The 18197-nt window shown below is 35.0% G+C and overlaps 1 protein-coding gene across 1 annotated transcript; it reads left to right on the top strand.

The window, feature by feature from the left end:
• The first annotated feature begins 12767 nt into the window (after positions 1–12767).
• Positions 12768–13289, top strand: LOC132549623 (uncharacterized). The gene has a single exon (XM_060213569.1). It carries the CDS (start codon positions 12768–12770, stop codon positions 13287–13289), a length of 522 nt encoding a protein of 173 aa, XP_060069552.1.
• The last annotated feature ends 4908 nt before the right edge of the window (positions 13290–18197 follow it).

The following is an 18197-nucleotide window of genomic DNA, read 5'->3' as shown; positions in this document are numbered from 1 at the left end:
GGTCACCTTCACCCTATAATACAACCAGTAGAAGATTTGGATGTGATGTTTCTGTGACTATACGGTTACCTTCACCCTATAATACAACCAGTAGAAGATTTGGATGTGATGTTTCTGTGACTGCATGGTCACCTTCACCCTATAATACAACCAGTAGAAGATTTGGATGTGATGTTTCTGTGACTACATGGTCACCTTCACCCTATAATACAACCAGTAGATGATTTGGGTGTGACGTTTCTGTGACTACATGGTCACCTTCACCCTATAATACAACCAGTAGAAGATTTGGATGTGACATTTCTGTGACTACATGGTCACCATCACCCTATAATACAACCAGTAGAAGATTTGGATGTGACGTTTCTGTGACTACATGGTCACCTTCACCCTATAATACAACCAGTAGAAGGTTTGAGTGTGACGTTTCTGTGACTTCATAGTCAACCTCACCTATAATACAACCTGTAGAAGATTTAGGTGTGACGATGACTGCATGGTCATCTTCATCTTATTATACAACCAGTAGAAGATCTGGATGTGACGATGACTACATAGTCACCTTCACCCTATCATACAACCAGTAGAAGATTTAGGTGTGACGATGACTGCATGGTCATCTTCATCTTATTATACAACCAGTAGAAGATCTGGATGTGACGATGACTACATAGTCACCTTCACCCTATCATACAACCAGTAGAAGATTTAGGTGTGACGATGACTGCATGGTCACCTTCATCTTACCTAGAATTCGGTGTGAGGTTAAATATGTTGCTTTGGAAGAACCGAATTATGTATTTCTTTTTACGTTCATCTCGTCTTAGGAGATCAGAAATCTATATAGTCTTTAAATCGACACTGGTATTGTATATTTATCACATATGATGGTATAGTTTTAAGTGCAATCTTTTTTAATCCAAGAGCTTCCGTTTGAAAACATGGAGGATCTTACATGACTTTCTATTGATATAGAATTCACAACAGTTTTTTTTTCCCATTTTTTATCTGAAAGAGACTCTTGTGTTTTAAACAAATGTGTATATTACCTATAAAATACTGATATGTGATCAACTAATTCCATCGAAATAACATTATTCAAAGTTAGCTGCATATGGTATGCTAACCAAAATATGAAAATTCCGTAGGCTGGGGTGTGTTCAAAAAACAAAATGACGTTTCAAAAAGTTCTAAGAAACTCAATATTTCAGTTAACCTTGTGTTTATGTATTTTCTAATAAATGAGTATTAGGTCTAAAGAACAAATATTATCAATCTGATGAAATAGGTTACAGTCACAAACTTTCATGAGTGATCAATTTCCACGTCTAGCAGATTTAATAATTGTTAAAAACTTCCTTTGTACGACTTTTAAATAACCTGACCAAAACTATAACGACTACGGGCCATTTGTTATCTACACGTGGAAAATTATTGAATCTTCAGGACCCGGGAGTTCCTGGTCCTCACACATGGTCTATACAGTGCAATTTTACTTTAGTTGCCTGATTGGTGCTCGTTAGTTTGCCTGTTGGTTCCGTTGTTGTATACCTCATTTGAAAAAGTGACATGACTTACTTGGATTGACAAAAGTTTCCATGGCAGGTGTTGTCGATGAATAACTTTTTCGGAAGATTCCATATAACTATTTCTTTGATCCTATTTTGCCCTAGTGTTATCAAATTTGAGTTTGATTATGGTTATGTTGATATGTTGATGTTTTGTATTTTTTTTATGAAGTACGGTAGCTATGACCCGAAACATACCGTAGGCAGTTGACCTTGAATTGTTCTCTGAAAAGACAGGCTTATCGCTTGACTGAGTCCAGATTGACCCAGATTGACCCAGATTGACATGAGGTATTTGGTCTTTAACTGTTTTTAAGTAATTGATGATAATTTGCTATAATTTTGCGTGATTTGCATAGATACAAATGTAAATGTAAATTAAAAGACAGTGGTTAATGTTAATGTTAATTTGATATCCAAGGTTGTCTCTCCAAAATACCAGTTTTTTCCCGTTATAGACATACACAACAGACATAAACAACCAGAAAGGGGTTTCGAAGGATTCTGGAAGACGAAAAATAGTTTGAGATTTTAGAACCTGACATAATATGAGTTGACCGATTTTTACAAAGCATTCACTTTATATTGAACATAAAACCCAAACTTCCTGACTTCATGATCCTCAGGTTTGATTGATTTCCGTGCCAATCTTACTTTTTGAATCGCTCTCCCCCATTTTCACTTTCAGTGAAACATTACAATTGTTGTCGACATTTCAGTATTCATATATTGTCTTTATCATTTACGTTTATAGTGTGTATATATATATATATCAGGTTTTGCATGTACATATATATATATATCAATTGGAAAGTGCTGCAAGCAATAATTGATTTTTCCTTTGTAAATTGATTAAAACACATACACACCCATCATCACACGGAAATAAAGATTTCTGGAGTGGTATAAAGTCTAAAGAAAGACAACTCGAATAAAATTATGTGTGACTTTAGTCTGATAGTTTGGAAACAAATCTTTCTTTACCACACAAGTGTACCAAATCTAAGATACTAACATGTCTACAGAATCATATTCCAAACCCAAAGTCAATAAAGAGAGGGTAAAATACGACGAACAGAAATATTAACACAGAGTCTGAAAAAATACAGGGCGAATAAGACCAGGTGTTCCGGAAGAGTAGGGTTTTCTGCTTTAACGACGATATCTGCCATATAAACCTTGATTGATCCAAGTAAATGTCATGTTCTTAAATGAGAACAAAGTATACAACAACGGAACCAACAGGCAAAATAACGAGCATTAAACATGTCGAACCTCATATCGTACAATGAAACCAAAAGGCAAACTAATGAGCATCAAACATGTTCAACTTCATATCGTACAACGGAAAAAACAGACAAACTAAAGAGCATCAAACACGTCCAGCAGCTTTATATCGTACAACGGAACCAACAGGCAAACTAACGAGCATCAAACACGTCCAACAGCTTTATATCGTACAACGGAAAAAACAGACAAACTAACGAGCATCAAACACGTCCAGTAGCTTTATATCGTACAACGGAACCAACAGGCAAACTAACGAGCATCAAACACGTCCAGTAGCTTTATATCGTACAACGGAAAAACCAGACAAACTAAAGAGCATCAAACACGTCCAGCAGCTTTATATCGTACAACGGAAAAAACCAGACAAAATAACGAGCATCAAACACACACAGTTTCATATGACATATATAAAATATTTCTCAATACATTAGTTTTTTTGACAATTATTGACAATCAACAAATTTCAAAATACCATTCCTTCCATAAGCTTAACACAGTAACGTTGAAACAATACTGTCTTATCTCGAGTTGTCTCTCTTTAATCTGTTGTATCCTGTGAAGTATTTGCACGGATTTCAAGTCAAAATGTCTTTGTAGCCTTATCACATACGCTTCGACAACACGTATCAGATAGGTTCATTGTATATTATATAATTTAGATGTAAAAATATTTGGATATTATTTAGAAAAATATAGAAAAGATACCAGAAAGAGCTGCATTGTATATTGTAGATGAAAATGATTATATATTTGTTGACTGACTTCAGGTTGTACATAAGCACAAGGAGACAAAATGAACCATACACATTTAAGTTTTGATATCTACTTGAAAATAAGATGTTTTAAAGGGATTTCCATTAAACCTACATTCAAAAATCAATAGCCAATATCATCCCGAAAACATTCAGTGTGATATCTTAAAAGTATTGGTTCTGGAAAATTGTCTTGAAAGATATAAATTAATATATTAATGATAATATATACAGCTAGGCGATCTAGATTGTTGTTGATGTGGAATCATGTAAAGTTAAAGAATTTGATATTAACAAGAAAGGATTCCTATCTTTGATTGACACTGTATGTTGGCAATATCAACGAGCATCCAACGAGTTGGGGTGCTACAATAGAAGGTGTTTTAAGGTTGACAGCAATAATGGATTATTGTCATATATGGCCAATTGAGTTCCTGAAGTCAGCTATCATTTATCATAATTTTATCATTTACAGGTATCGGATACTGAGGCAGACAAAAATGAATCTCATATCATACATATGTTGAACACTTCCGGTTCACGGAAATAAAAAAGCGAAAGTATAATATACCATGTTGAAATTCCATTTGCAATGAATTGAATCTTACTTCCTGTTTAAACTTTCCATTCATCCTGAAATTAATCAAGCAAGAGTGAACGGCACACTGAGTAGGATGACTATTTGGCGCATGTGATGGAGGAAAGGGGAGGGGGTGTCCACATAAAACTCGAACGTTACACGGTGTCCAGTAACTAATTTCTCTTGCTAGAAATCGTTGTCATAATTGACAATGTAAAATATGTGAATGAAAAGAACTAGAATATTACTATATATAATGTATAATCAAAAGCGGTCAGAACACTTCCGTTTTTAAATGTTGACGAAAAGTAAACTTACGGTGAAGGGTGTAACGCATTATTACATATAGCCTTGGGTAGAAGTTGACATTGACTAATTAAGTAAGGACTGATACCTACAATCCACATTCCCAACACTCCTCTAGTTTTAACATAGCAAGAGCATTCTATTTCGAAAGAGATGCGCATTTTGTCACTCACCGTAACTCTATCTTGTTTGTCAGAACTCAACTGTGCAATCGGTCGCCCGTGCCAAAAAAGAGCAAATGAAATGGAACCCAATCCAAGGAGCAAAGCTTACAGTCCCTTTTACATGATTCACTATCCCTCCTAACTACCTAATTAAATAACTGTTTTGCTATTGAATAATTCATATTGATCTAAAATTGAATACTGTAGAGCACTCGCAGTGTTTCGGAGAAGCAAAGACTCACAGAGCAATTGCTAACGCCATCAGTAGGCAGAGTCCACCTAATGCAGGTCACAAGCCTACAAATCATTCGTCATGAAGAACAATTCTTGACTTCCACTATCCCTGGTGCCATATCGTGTCAGCTACAACACGAGGTCCATTTCAAGGGGTCCACCTACACAGTGTGCAGGCCAACTCACGATTACACGGATAGCAGTACACAGCTTCTCGGTGTGCGCATGGGTGATTTTTTAGTTCATTTAATAATCCCATTAGAAAGATTTGAATTAAGTTTTGAAAAAAAATTATTGCTAAAATTGGCCTTGTTGAAGTGAACAGAGGAGTTTCATGATTTTCAAAATAATAGTTTTGCATCGTGTTGGAGATTATTTGGGCAGTCTCACATCTTCACATCAACACCTACATATGTTGCTTAACACGTGGTCATATTGTGAAGGATTTCCAGGTTGGAATTTGCAGTAATGTACATAGTTTGTTACCATGACAGTGTTGATTTTAAGACATGTGTTAGAGATAAATTTCTTCAATAAAGTAGTAGTTTTGGTTAGTATATGATTAGTAGTATATTTTGCATTTTTTGCGTTGTTTGAGTTGGTAATCACATGTCACAAATTAGTGGAAACTTCTTATTTACAAAATCTTTATTTCTCTTTTAATATAATTGTTATGTAGTTTATAGATATAAATAATGTAAGTTTTTTTATCAAAACCAATCTGCTATACCTGTGTATTGCAGACATGACCTATGGTTTCAGGAAAAAGATGCAAATCAACTGTTTCCTGCTACCACAACACGAATGTCCATGGACACAATTCCCGATTACCACTTCCGGCAGCTGATAAATGCTGTCCACCCAATATAAATACTGCGAAAAGGGAAATTTTCTGAAAAAAAGCAAAATTGATTTTGATGAAATTAATTCAAGTATCAATAAGATTTAACACAGCTCGTCACCCACATAATTATGATTCATTGCTATCACGTAGTTTCGCTAATTCTAGACAGCAGCCATTAACGTAATTCAGTAGAAATATTCAAAAGACAGACACACAGTTGATGAATTACAAGCACTTCAAACATGATATTCAAAATGATATATAATGTATCAAACACAAAAATATCACGATATTCTAGGAATCAACCCCGACAATATAGGCCTTCATAAATAAATCAGCAGCAGAAATAATCTTTAACGTTACACAATGATAAGTAATCTGTATCAATTCTGCAATGTTTGTGTAGAAATTCCGGTTCGAATAATGAGTTACCTTTTTCGTCTTGATTCCTCAGTCTGACATAAACCACACTGATTATATGGACGACACTTACACGTGATTGACATATTAAAGTTCTGAATAGTGTATGACATCGAGGCTATTGTGTATTATTCTATGTGTATATTGATCATTCAGTTTCTCCTGTCATTATATCTGACATTTTAGATACAACAGACAATATTCAGCGATGAGACAGTCGCTAACGCCGTAACAATTATCATTATTATTTTCTTGATAAATCATGTCCCTTCAATTAACGTAGATTTTAAGATTCGTCTTAGAAAATGAAAAAAACCTGACAAAGTTTTAGGCAATGAATAACTCTGGCAAAGTTCAATACTCATACATAAAATGACAAGGGAAAACTTCAAACTGCCTTTCCTTATTGTTTAGATGTTAGAGATTTACATGTAAAATGCGTTCGTCAGCAACATGTTTGTGCATATTCGACTGCTCTGTGGTAGAATGTATGCCATTAACATCGGACTAATAATAAGGTGACGAGCAAGGTTCGTGCAATTACTTAATCCAAAAGCAGCATTAGCCTAAAGGCATTAAATCTTGTATCGGCGTCCCGTGATTCTAAATAGAAAAGAACGCCTCAGAACGAAATTAATTCGTTTGTTTACATAGATGAATCAGTAATGTTCTTTGTATTTCTCAAACCATTGAAATATGAAATTATACCTCGGCATAAAACCCAAACGATACCATTTAGTTACAACAGATAGAAATACAAGTAATTAGCATTTCAGAATTAGAAAATAATAATGGAAGGTAACGATATTTGTCGTGTCTTCTGGTACGATCTTTCAATAGACCATTAGCATTATTCCATGTGAGAACGTTACATTGCTTACTTGGATTAACAATTGATACAATTACATAGCGGGTGTCGTCGGATGAAGCAGACGACACTTACTCTTCCGGAACACCCGGTCGTATTATCCTTTTACTTTTCCTTCTCCGTGTAAATCTTTCTATTGTTCATTTTGCCCTATACTTTGTTTTATTTGTTTATTTGAGAATAGGATATTACTTATTAGGTAAACATGGCGGCTTGTTGAAGCAAAATGCGCTTACCCTTCTGGAACACATTGTCTTATTATCCTTGTAGTTGTACAGGATTATTCATGTAAACCGATTTTTCTTCAGATTTTGTCTTGGTTTCATAGAATTTGTATGTGAAGTTTGATTCAATTAACTTATCTGTATTTTCTTTGATTTTTATGTACGTACCATTAAGGTTTTCAAGTATGAACTGAACAGGTAACTAAAACCATTTACCTACATATGATTTAACTGATAAAAAATTCAACATGCTGGAATTCATCAGTTGGATAACTCATATGAACCGTCAAAGATTTTCTTTACATGGTTTTAATATGAAAATATCGTCTTAACACACCAAACTGCGGTATTTTCTTAATGTCCCATTGGAATATAGATTTCAACATATAAATTTACTTATGGAATCCTTTCGACCCAATATTCTATAACAAGAGGATCGTGACCCTTAACAGCCATCTGGCAATCGCCGAATGGACGGACAAACAGCATAATCAACTGATAATGATAAAACAAATCTGATTATTCAAATGTTTAACATTCCATGAAGTATCTGAAAATAAAGAATGACAGGTTCTGTTCATGTCAAACATTTGTGTAATTATGTTATAAAATGTTTAGTGTGGCTACAGTTGCGATTGACCAGGCTGAAGAAATAATAACTTATGATCTGCTTATTTTCCTTAACAAATTAAACAAATTAAATCTCTCTCAACTGGGAAGTAGTTCAGACTAATTGCTTAACATGAGTTACATTGGATTTTTGACCAAACCGAAAAATAAGGTTTGGTCAAGAATCGCATCATGCTCGTGTGATATTAGTACCAATAGCTTATAATGTTCGAGATGAAATATTGGATCAGTCCACACAGGAACTAAAAAATGAAGTAGCATTCTAAAGCAAAAAAAAAAGTGTGATATTAGTACCAATAGCTTATAATGTTCGAGATGAAATATTGGATCAGTCCACACAGGAACTAAAAAATGAAGTAGCATTCTAAAGAAAAAAAAAAGAAAAAAAAAAAGAAAGAATGCCTACCTTCCCCTTTTGGGACCTGTCCCTAAGTGAATAGGGGCCGAATGAAGCAACTTTCATTTTAAAGAATTAATTGCCAAACCAAATGAAGCTTGAGAATTATGTTAATGAATCCATCCAGGTATTAAGATGGAGTAGAATTTAGAAGCAAAATGCCTTACCATTCTTCCTTTGGGTTCCAGCACTTAAGTCCCTCAAAATAAAGTTTCTGAATTTTAGAAATGATTCTCCAACCCAGGTGATGTTTTAGACAACATTTAGTGGAAATCTACAGATGTTCCAGGCATTAAGAAGGGCTAGCAGTATAAAGCAATATATTAGATTAATTCCTGTTTTGGGGTACTGCTAGTTATTTCCTTGGGGTTGAAACATTTTTCTACATTAAAAAACTAATTGGCAATCCTTAATGAGGTTTCACACTAAATTTACATGAAATCCATTCAACCAATAAGGAAAAATAACGTTTTGAAGCAAAATATACCATTTTTTGGACAAATCTCCCAGTTTCGAGGTGTCGAATTTAAGAAACAATTCCACGTCTCCTATGATCTTTTTTTTCAGATCAAATTTAGTTGAAATCCACCCACGCGTTAAACAGGTGTAGTATTTGAAAGAAAAATTATAGGCGTCCGGGTACGACACACGGCACACCACGACGTTTGATACACGATAACAACAGACATATCTCTCATGAAGGGCACCAAAGGTCTGTATTTCATGCTATTACTTCCGATGTAAGCAATTTACATAAAAAATGATCGATTGTATTTGCATTTATTTTTCCTGTGATATATTCCTTGCCCCTAGCCCAATTACATTTCCTGCTTGCGCATCATAAAATCAAGTTTTTCTGTTTCCCTCACCTTTATGTAGATTATAACCTGTACTTAAATAACAAAGAGGGATTGGGCATATTACATAACAGTCATAACTTATAATGGATAAAACTACTGATAATTCCACCTCAACCGTCTACCACGATCTTTTGTCAAAACACAACCAACCAACTTTCTGTCGAACAGTAAGAGAAGCCTTTAATACTTTCCATTTCTATATATTTGCACTTATTCTAAGACTTGTTCAGACATCAAGATTTCTATCACTTATGTTGACAGCGGGAATGATATTCAGATGAGGTTTTCGAAAGATACAGATCGATGAAGACATTTTGAAAGTCTACTCCATGGACCGTCATTATCATGATCTCATTCGAACTGTTATATTTGCTGAACGATATGACTAGTTCAGAGTGTTCCGTATGAGAACATGATGTTACTAGGGTTGACAATTATCTTTCTAGCGAGTGTCGTCGATGAAGCTGACGACGCTTGCTATTCCGGAACACCGTGTACTGCATTTCAACCTTCAGTATGTATCCTAATGTTTTCGATAGTTTAATGTTATCTTGTAATCCTGCTATCGTACATTTATAGACGTGTACGTCGTACTGCACCACTATATGACCCGATGGCATCCCCTCATATGGAGTCTCATTTGTATTGTTGTGTTGCGTTACAGATATTTTGTTGGGGAATCAGCAATGACGCACATGTCATATTGTTCAAAAATCTATTAACTCTCACATTATGTTTTCTATCTCAGAGTTCCTCTTCCAGGAATGAACATTAACTAAATATTTAATTACTTCCGGTATGACCTTGACCAGAATAATTTCATCACTCAATCACGTGTACAATTATTTCAATTATAGACAAAATTTATATCAAACGTTTCTCAGGTTAGTTCCATGATACATGACTGTTTCCTTTGAAGAGTAATGGAAAATTACTTTCGCACGTGGGCATCATATGAAAAAGATTGATCAAATATCCAATTACTGATCGATGTTGATACAACATACATTTCTTATGTGTCCAATCAGAAAAAAAAAAACTAATAGCTACTTGGTGAATTTGTTAATAACGTGACGAAAGAACTACCTCAGATATATTTTGCTCTTTGAGGGTTTTTTTATTGATGTTTTCAAAATACTTCAAATTTGTAGGAAACTTCCGTTATCACAGACCTCTACACAGTTCCTGTTAGTATTTATAATTGACTATACATAGCAATACGGATTAACACCGGGAGTGGTATATTGTGTTTCAGTAGCTAATGACACAGGCAGAATCACAATAATAATGGGGGGATGAAAAGTGCTTTGCCATTGTAATTATGTATTCGAAAGTAAATCAGAAATTGTGTCGATTGTCATGTCGTATTATCCAGAATCACGACATTGAAGTCGTTTGTTCTTCATACACAAAACGTGATTCTATAGGTATTTCCAGCGCAAATTATCATTGATGTTACGACTTACCTATATGCATGTTTTCCCCTCACATTGTTTGGATTTAATTTCAAATGCTGTCACGGGACCGTTCGATATAGTAAACCACTGTTGCATCAAAATCTGACATATCATTCTTTGCACATTACATTATATTGACTCTAGGAATCTTATTATTATGAGGATTTCGAAGACTGCATTAGATGCTGTAGGGACCTTAGATTATCTTTTGTCCACTTAATTAAAGTCTTGTCTTAAATGTTTGCTGAAAAGGACATGCGCTTTAATATGACATTAATTCCTTTTCTATATGATGTACATAGAAGACCTACATATGTATCGATGTAATAGGAAACCAATTCCAGTGTAAGCTCATATCTATCATATTACCAACTGTGCTGAACAATAAGCAAAACCCTCAAATCATTTGCCCGATAAGACAGACTTATTTTGACAAGATATGTTCTACCGAGATAATCGTCGAGGTGTGTATTATTCATGACGTCACGTGTGCTTTATTTCATTTTTTGACATGGCCGAATGGGTAGAAAAAAAAACAACAAATATGTACTAAGGTAACATAAATATGATATTTCAGCTAAATGCTTTCCTTATCTAATTGATGAGCGTTGAGAAACAAATTTACCTCCTAGATCATGAAACGATGCCAACATTTACCAATATTCGTTATCAACTTCAATCTATTGATACCTTGTTTCATTTGATGTTTTCACATTTTACAGGTGTCATGATATTTCTTAATATCTGGAAGTCGATGTCACATATGTTTTACCTGTATACAATGTACAAGTTTTCGTTTCTGCGGGAAGGCAGGCGAACAGATTTACAAGTCAATGATTAAGTGCATAAATGAAGTGATGATAACAGCAGACGGACGCATGCGGCGATGTAGAGACACGGAAATAGAGAGGAAATGGTGAGACCATTAAAAATAATCAAACGACAACACAAATTGTGTCAAGTCAACAGCATTACCATACTCAGTTCTGCTGAACAAAGGATATGGTGAATGGTTTTTTTCGTGTAGTGTGAAATTTGAAGACCTCCAAATAATATAATCAAACGACAACACAAATTGTGTCAAGTCAACAGCATTACCATACTCAGTTCTGCTGAACAAAGGATATGGTGAATGTTTTTTTTCGTGTAGTGTGAAATTTGAAGACCTCCAAATACGTTTCTATCGACGCTGATAATTTTTAGCCAAAGACTTCTATCTATCGTTCTATCTAGAATATTGTATTTTCTGATATTTGGCAGGATTTGTTTTCTTCTTATCTTGAACTGGTAACGTTATATCTAAAATTTGAACAAAAGAACAAAGTAAAAATAAAAATAAATAAATAAATAGATAAATAATTTTTTTTAAAATCTAAACAAAAAATAAATAAATAAATAAATAAAATAAAATAAATCTAAAAAAAAAATAAATAAATAAATAAAATAGAATAAATCTAAAAACAAAAAAAAAATAAATAAAATAACTAAATCTAAAAAAAAAAAAAATAATAATATTTTATTGTAATTGATATTATTTAGTTCTCTGGTGATTCAATGTACCTTGACGGACAGGTCAGCAAGCAGTATATATGTTCCATGGAGCTGAACAGCCATAGGATTGGGCAAAGAAACATTGATTGTCAGAAAGTAACCATTTCGGTAGTTTTAAGTATTTCTGGGATTATTGGAGCATATTGTAATGAAGAGGACGGTAAAACGTCATCTATAATATATGTCCGATAACGTTAAAGTAAAATATTGTTTGAAATTCCCGAATTAATGCACACAAGTATCACAATGGGAACTCAGCACATAGAATACTGGCATGACTGTCTGATATATATGCAAATTAAAACTAGTTTTAATGATATTTATACAGGCTGATTGTGATTATATACAAGGATTAAATTATTAGCGGAAGGAGGTAATTTGGGGGTGGAGCAAGGTGGTCCAACTGTCGCCCGTGCGTACTAATTCGTTGGCTATTTTTAGACCGCTATAAATATAAATGACGCAGCATTTTCTATTCAGAAGCTGACAGCAGAATATGGCGGAACAAGGTTCGTACGGTCAAGGCCAGTTTATTTAATTTATATTAGTCTATTTATATCATTGGTAAACTAAAACATTTTCGTTCAATTTTAGTGTTCTTGACTGCAACGAAATTTTTATGATGTCGTCAGTTGTCGTTCTGGGTCGTAGTTTTATTCGTCGTTTGGACTTGAGTCTTACGGGTTCATGGACAAATTTAGGTTTTGACCCACAGCAGTTGCACGTATTGTGTCTTGGTAAAAGTGGCGGCAAAATTCCCAATATCTACGCTCGTGTTTTTACTGATGCTATTCGGGTGAAGGACACTATCGTTACTGACCTATTTTCGATAGGGGAGTGGTTAGTGCACGGCTTTGATATTCAGCGGGTTGGGTTTCTACAGTTGTTTTATCATCAGAAAACTAGAGTATCGCCTGTGTCAGTCTATAATGCCTCAGCAGATTGGGTGAATTCAACGCTAAAGCAGCGTTGTGCTGTATCAAATGTTTGTTTTTATTGGCGGCATAAGGGCCTTAAAGATGGCGTCTCTGAAAATCTGTGTAGGGATGGTGTACACTTGTCTGATAAGGGAATGCGCAAGTACATCTACTCCGTCCGGGGAGCAGCTCTTCACGGTGTGCGATTGGCCAGCACGAGCACGTGACCAAATTTCCTACCTATATAAGGTAAGGTCATGAATATTCATGAACTTCTGGTTTGTTTACTAGTACATCGCTTTCATGCTATATCGAGATAGCAATGACGTCAAGGGGTAGTCTACTCATACGTGGTAACACTTTTGTACACAGGTATTTCCGCCCAGCTGCAGTGGTGTGTAAACAATTCGTTATTGTTATATTGGTCATTATATGTATCTTGTTTCAGTGACAGTCAATGCGTGTCAGTGATACATTGTTGGTTCGAACTGATCAGTTAATGCAATGGATAGGTCATCATACATTTGATATGGTTAATATTATGTTTTTGTTAAGGTTTTCTTGGTGAATTGGGCTTGGTTAACGTCGAGTATTATCCTGTACACGTGCGCGTTCTTTGAGGTCTCTCTAGGCGAGATATTTACATGATGTGGGTTCACATATTTAGTCTGATAAGCTGTTAGCTGGTCATGGCTGTCGTTTGTTTACAATTGTTTACGGTGTTTTAGAAGCGAATTGTTACTATGTATGCGTTGGGACATATTTATACAACGTGTAAGTTGATAGCTTGTCATTATTCTTAAACACACGAATGTATGTATTTGTTTCATCACACGCGGGTTCATGTGTGTGTTTTGTGTTATTCAACCTTTAGTAATTACGTATGAGCTAATGCGATTATCGACAAGTTTTACTATATATTGTCGTGAAACACGTTTCATGATTGAAATAGTAAGGGTATATATTTATATAATTTAACTTGTTGATTAACATGTTATTTGATTATTGACGGTGAGTGAATGTCTTAGTTTTACCACAGGTGAGTTCATGTGTGTATGTTTGTGTATGATTATTGACTCGTAAGTTCATGTGTCTGTATCACCACACGTGAGTTCATGTGTGTGTGTTTGTGTAACTAATGACATGTGAGTTCATGTGTCTGTATCATCACACGTGAGTTCATGTGTGTGTGTTTTTGTCTGTTTCTTGACACGTGAGTTCATGTGTCTATTTCACCACACGTGAGTTCATGTGTGTGTGTTTTTGTCTGTTTCTTGACAAGTGAGTTCATGTGTCTATTTCACCACACGTGAGTTCATGTGTGTGTGTTTTTTGTCTGTTTCTTGACACGTGAGTTCATGTGTCTATTTCACCACACGTGAGTTCATGTGTGTTTGTTTGTGTCTGACTAATGACATGTGAGTTCATGTGTCTGTTTCACCACACGTGAGTTCATGTGTGTGTTTGTGTCTGACTATTTACATGTTAGTTCATGTGTCGGTTTCAACACGCGTTTGTTCATGTGTTTGTGCTTATCATACCGGGTTTAAAAATTTGCCTCATAGTTTATTCACATTCATCATCCCATAATTTGGTTTTCCCAGATACTTCCTGATTTATTAATTTACAGATCATGGGTCCACTCCGAGGCGGAGGACAAGACGGAGGGCTGCCCTCCAACATAGTTTACTGAGCAGTAGACGGAGATCAGCGAATTCTCCGTCGCAATGCAATGACAGAACTGCTGTTTCCGCAACACCGGCAATTGATCATTCGGATAACGCAAACTCACAAGTCTCCAGGCTTGCACCAGATTGCTCATTCCCTGCCATCCCACCTACTAGGGATATTGTACGGGAGTTATTTGAAATGATGAAGGCAGAGGGTTATTTAGTACCATCTACTGCCCAACCTGCCATGATGTCTGAAAATTCTCAGCCAACAGCTGTCATCCATCAGGATAGAAACCTCAATGGGAATGTGATATCACAAGGGGTCCCTCAGCCTGGACCTGCAGCAGCAACAGGGTCTCCAGCTTCTGCAGTCATTGATTTTGTTCCTGATCCGAATATTCATACAGCCCCTTCAGGTTCACTACCTTCAGCATCTGTAAACTTTCATGTGGGTGAACCAACCATGTCTGTTGCATCACCATTTCAAATGGACATTCTAAATCCAATCAACCAGGTGTTGGCTAATGTGTCTGGTGAGAATGCCGTTCATTCATTGCCCACCATTTCCAGACCTTTGGATCTGCACGTGGATGCGAAATTAAAATAAAAAATTCTGGCGGGTGAATTTATTGCATTTGGCCTTTTAATCCAAAAATCCTCCGATCCAGAACAATTCAAAATTCAATTTCAAAATAATGAATTGGCTTTGATTCCTAGACAGAAAACATTCCAAATTAAATCAATGGAACAGTGGCTCTCGGCTTTTCACATTTTTGTCCACATATATGTACAGTCTCACCCTCAGGCTATTTCAGGCCTGATGAAATATGCCGACATCGTGCAGACTCTGTCCAGAAGGTCTGGTTTTGCTGCGGCATTATATTATGATAGTAATTTTCGTCGTTGGCATCAATTATTTCCCCAAACTGCTTGGGGAAATGTCCATTCTGAATGCTTCTTGGAGGCTACAGCCATTGGATTAAGGAACTCTTCCCGTCCCCATTCCTTTCAGCAGCCCTTTCTTTCAAAATCAACTACTTTCGCAAAGGGGGTTTGTTGGCCCTTTAACAAATCAGCATGGCTTCGGATGGGGGATGATTTTTGCATCACTTTTGCTTTACTTTATTTATGCATAAGATTATGAGCCCCGTCTAAGACTTGTTAATTAAATTTAAATGATAAACTTTGAACCAAATAACAAATGTCGTTTACTAAAATAAACGGCCAGATTCAATTCACATCTTGTGTTCTAGTTGTTATTTCTATGACTTACTAGCTTGCCATGGTGGAGGTCCGGTATATATGCAAATTAAAACTAGTTTTAATGTTATTTATACAGGCTGATTGTGATTATATACAAGGCTTAAATTATTAGAGGAAGGAGGTAATTTGTGGGTGGAGCAAGGTGGTCCAACTGTCGCCCGTGCGTACTAATTCGTTGGCTATTTTTAGACCGCTAAAAATATAAATGACGCAGCATTTTCTATTCAGAAGCTGACAGCAGAATATGGCGGAACAAGGTTCGTACGGTCAAGGCCAGTTTATTTAATTTATATTAGTCTATTTATATCATTGGTAAACTAAAACATTTTCATTCAATTTTAGCCCACCACCATCCCCTACTTTCCTGCATTCTTTTCTTGAGCCTTTATATATTGTTCATTTCTTTTAAATTGTTCCAGACTTGGATGATGAGAATTTTTCATTAGTTTCAATTTTCCATCAAATATGAATAGGAAGTGTTCTTCATATATTTTTTTTCCAAGCGTTTTTGCTATGTACATGACTCGTCATATCCACTGTGTTAAGTTTGTAATTTCATAAAGTCATTACCTAAGCTTGAGTTGTTGATTAGGTTACTTAGAGATGTACATATATATATGTCTCTGGGTTACTGAACTTGTACCATTCAATAATTCACAATTAATGTTAAATTGTCTACCCTTTAGTATAACATCCAGGTATGTCATGTTCTTGTTATATGCTGTAAAGTTTTCCTTAATATCTGATAAATTTGTACAATGTTTGTTTTCTTGACTTGTATTAACTGTATTGCCTTATGTTTATGTATGGTGAGGTGGCAGATTATGAGCCCCATCTAAGACTTGTTAATTAAATTTAAATGATAAACTTTGAACCAAATAACAAATGTCGTTTACTAAAATAAACGGCCAGATTCAATTCACATCTATATGTTAACTTTATATCACTGAGTTCTGAAAATTGATAAGCCCTCTCACACGACCGAATTATATCCGTTTTTCTTTTTTGGTTTGCTAAGTGATCGTGTCTATTCCCCCATTCGGATAAGTGAACTGAAATTGGCGATTAGAAGATAGTAAACTTAGTATTGAAATAGAAATATGGTAATTTAGAACATATAATTCACTAACGTCATAATGATACTCTTCATAAAAATGACGGGTTCTGTTAAGTTATGTACGACTTATGTTTAGCAAACACGTATAAAATGTATTGTTGCAATTGAAGTTATGTACTAATAATGCTGTATAAATGTCCCCGTTTTACTGATGTATTGTTACACATGAAGTTATATACTAATAATGTTGTATAAATGTCCCAGTTTTACTGATGTATTGTTACACCTCAAGTTATGTACTAATAATGCTGTATAAATGTCCCCGTTTTACTGATGTATTGTTACACATGGAGTTATATACTAATAATGCTGTATAAATGTCCCAGTTTTACTGGTGTATTGTTACACATGGAGTTATATACAAATAATGTTGTATAAATGTCCCAGTTTTATTGATGTATTGTTTCACATGTGTTATGTACTAATAATGCTGTATAAATGTCCCAGTTTTACTGATGTATTGTTACACACGAAGTTATGTACTAATAATGCTGTATAAATGTCCCAGTTTTACTGATGTATTGTTACACATGGAGTTATATACTAATAATGCTGTATAAATGTCCCCGTTTTACTGATGTATTGTTACATCTGAAGTTATATACTAATAATGTTGTATAAATGTCCCAGTTTTACTGATGTATTGTTACACATGGAGTTATATACAAATAATGTTGTATAAATGTCCCAGTTTTATTGATGTATTGTTTCACATGTGTTATGTACTAATAATGCTGTATAAATGTCCCAGTTTTACTGATGTATTGTTTCACATGAGTTATGTACTAATAATGCTGTATAAATGTCCCAGTTTTACTGATGTATTGTTCCACACGAAGTTATATACTAATAATGCTGTATAAATGTCCCTGTTTTACTGATGTATTGTTACACATGAGTTATGTACTAATAATGTTGTATAAATGTCCCAGTTTTACTGATGTATTGTTACACACGAAGTTATGTACTAATAATGCTGTATACATGTCCCAGTTTTACTGATGTATTGTTACACATGGAGTTATATACTAATAATGCTGTATAAATGTCCCCGTTTTACTGATGTATTGTTATACCTCAAG

This window comes from Ylistrum balloti, unplaced genomic scaffold (genome assembly GCF_031769215.1).
Source record: "Ylistrum balloti isolate Yb309-2 unplaced genomic scaffold, AGI_CSIRO_Ybal_v1 Utg370070, whole genome shotgun sequence".
Taxonomy (NCBI): domain Eukaryota; kingdom Metazoa; phylum Mollusca; class Bivalvia; order Pectinida; family Pectinidae; genus Ylistrum; species Ylistrum balloti.
Note: the sequence above shows the minus strand (reverse complement) of the source record. Positions and strands in the feature narration are given on the sequence as shown.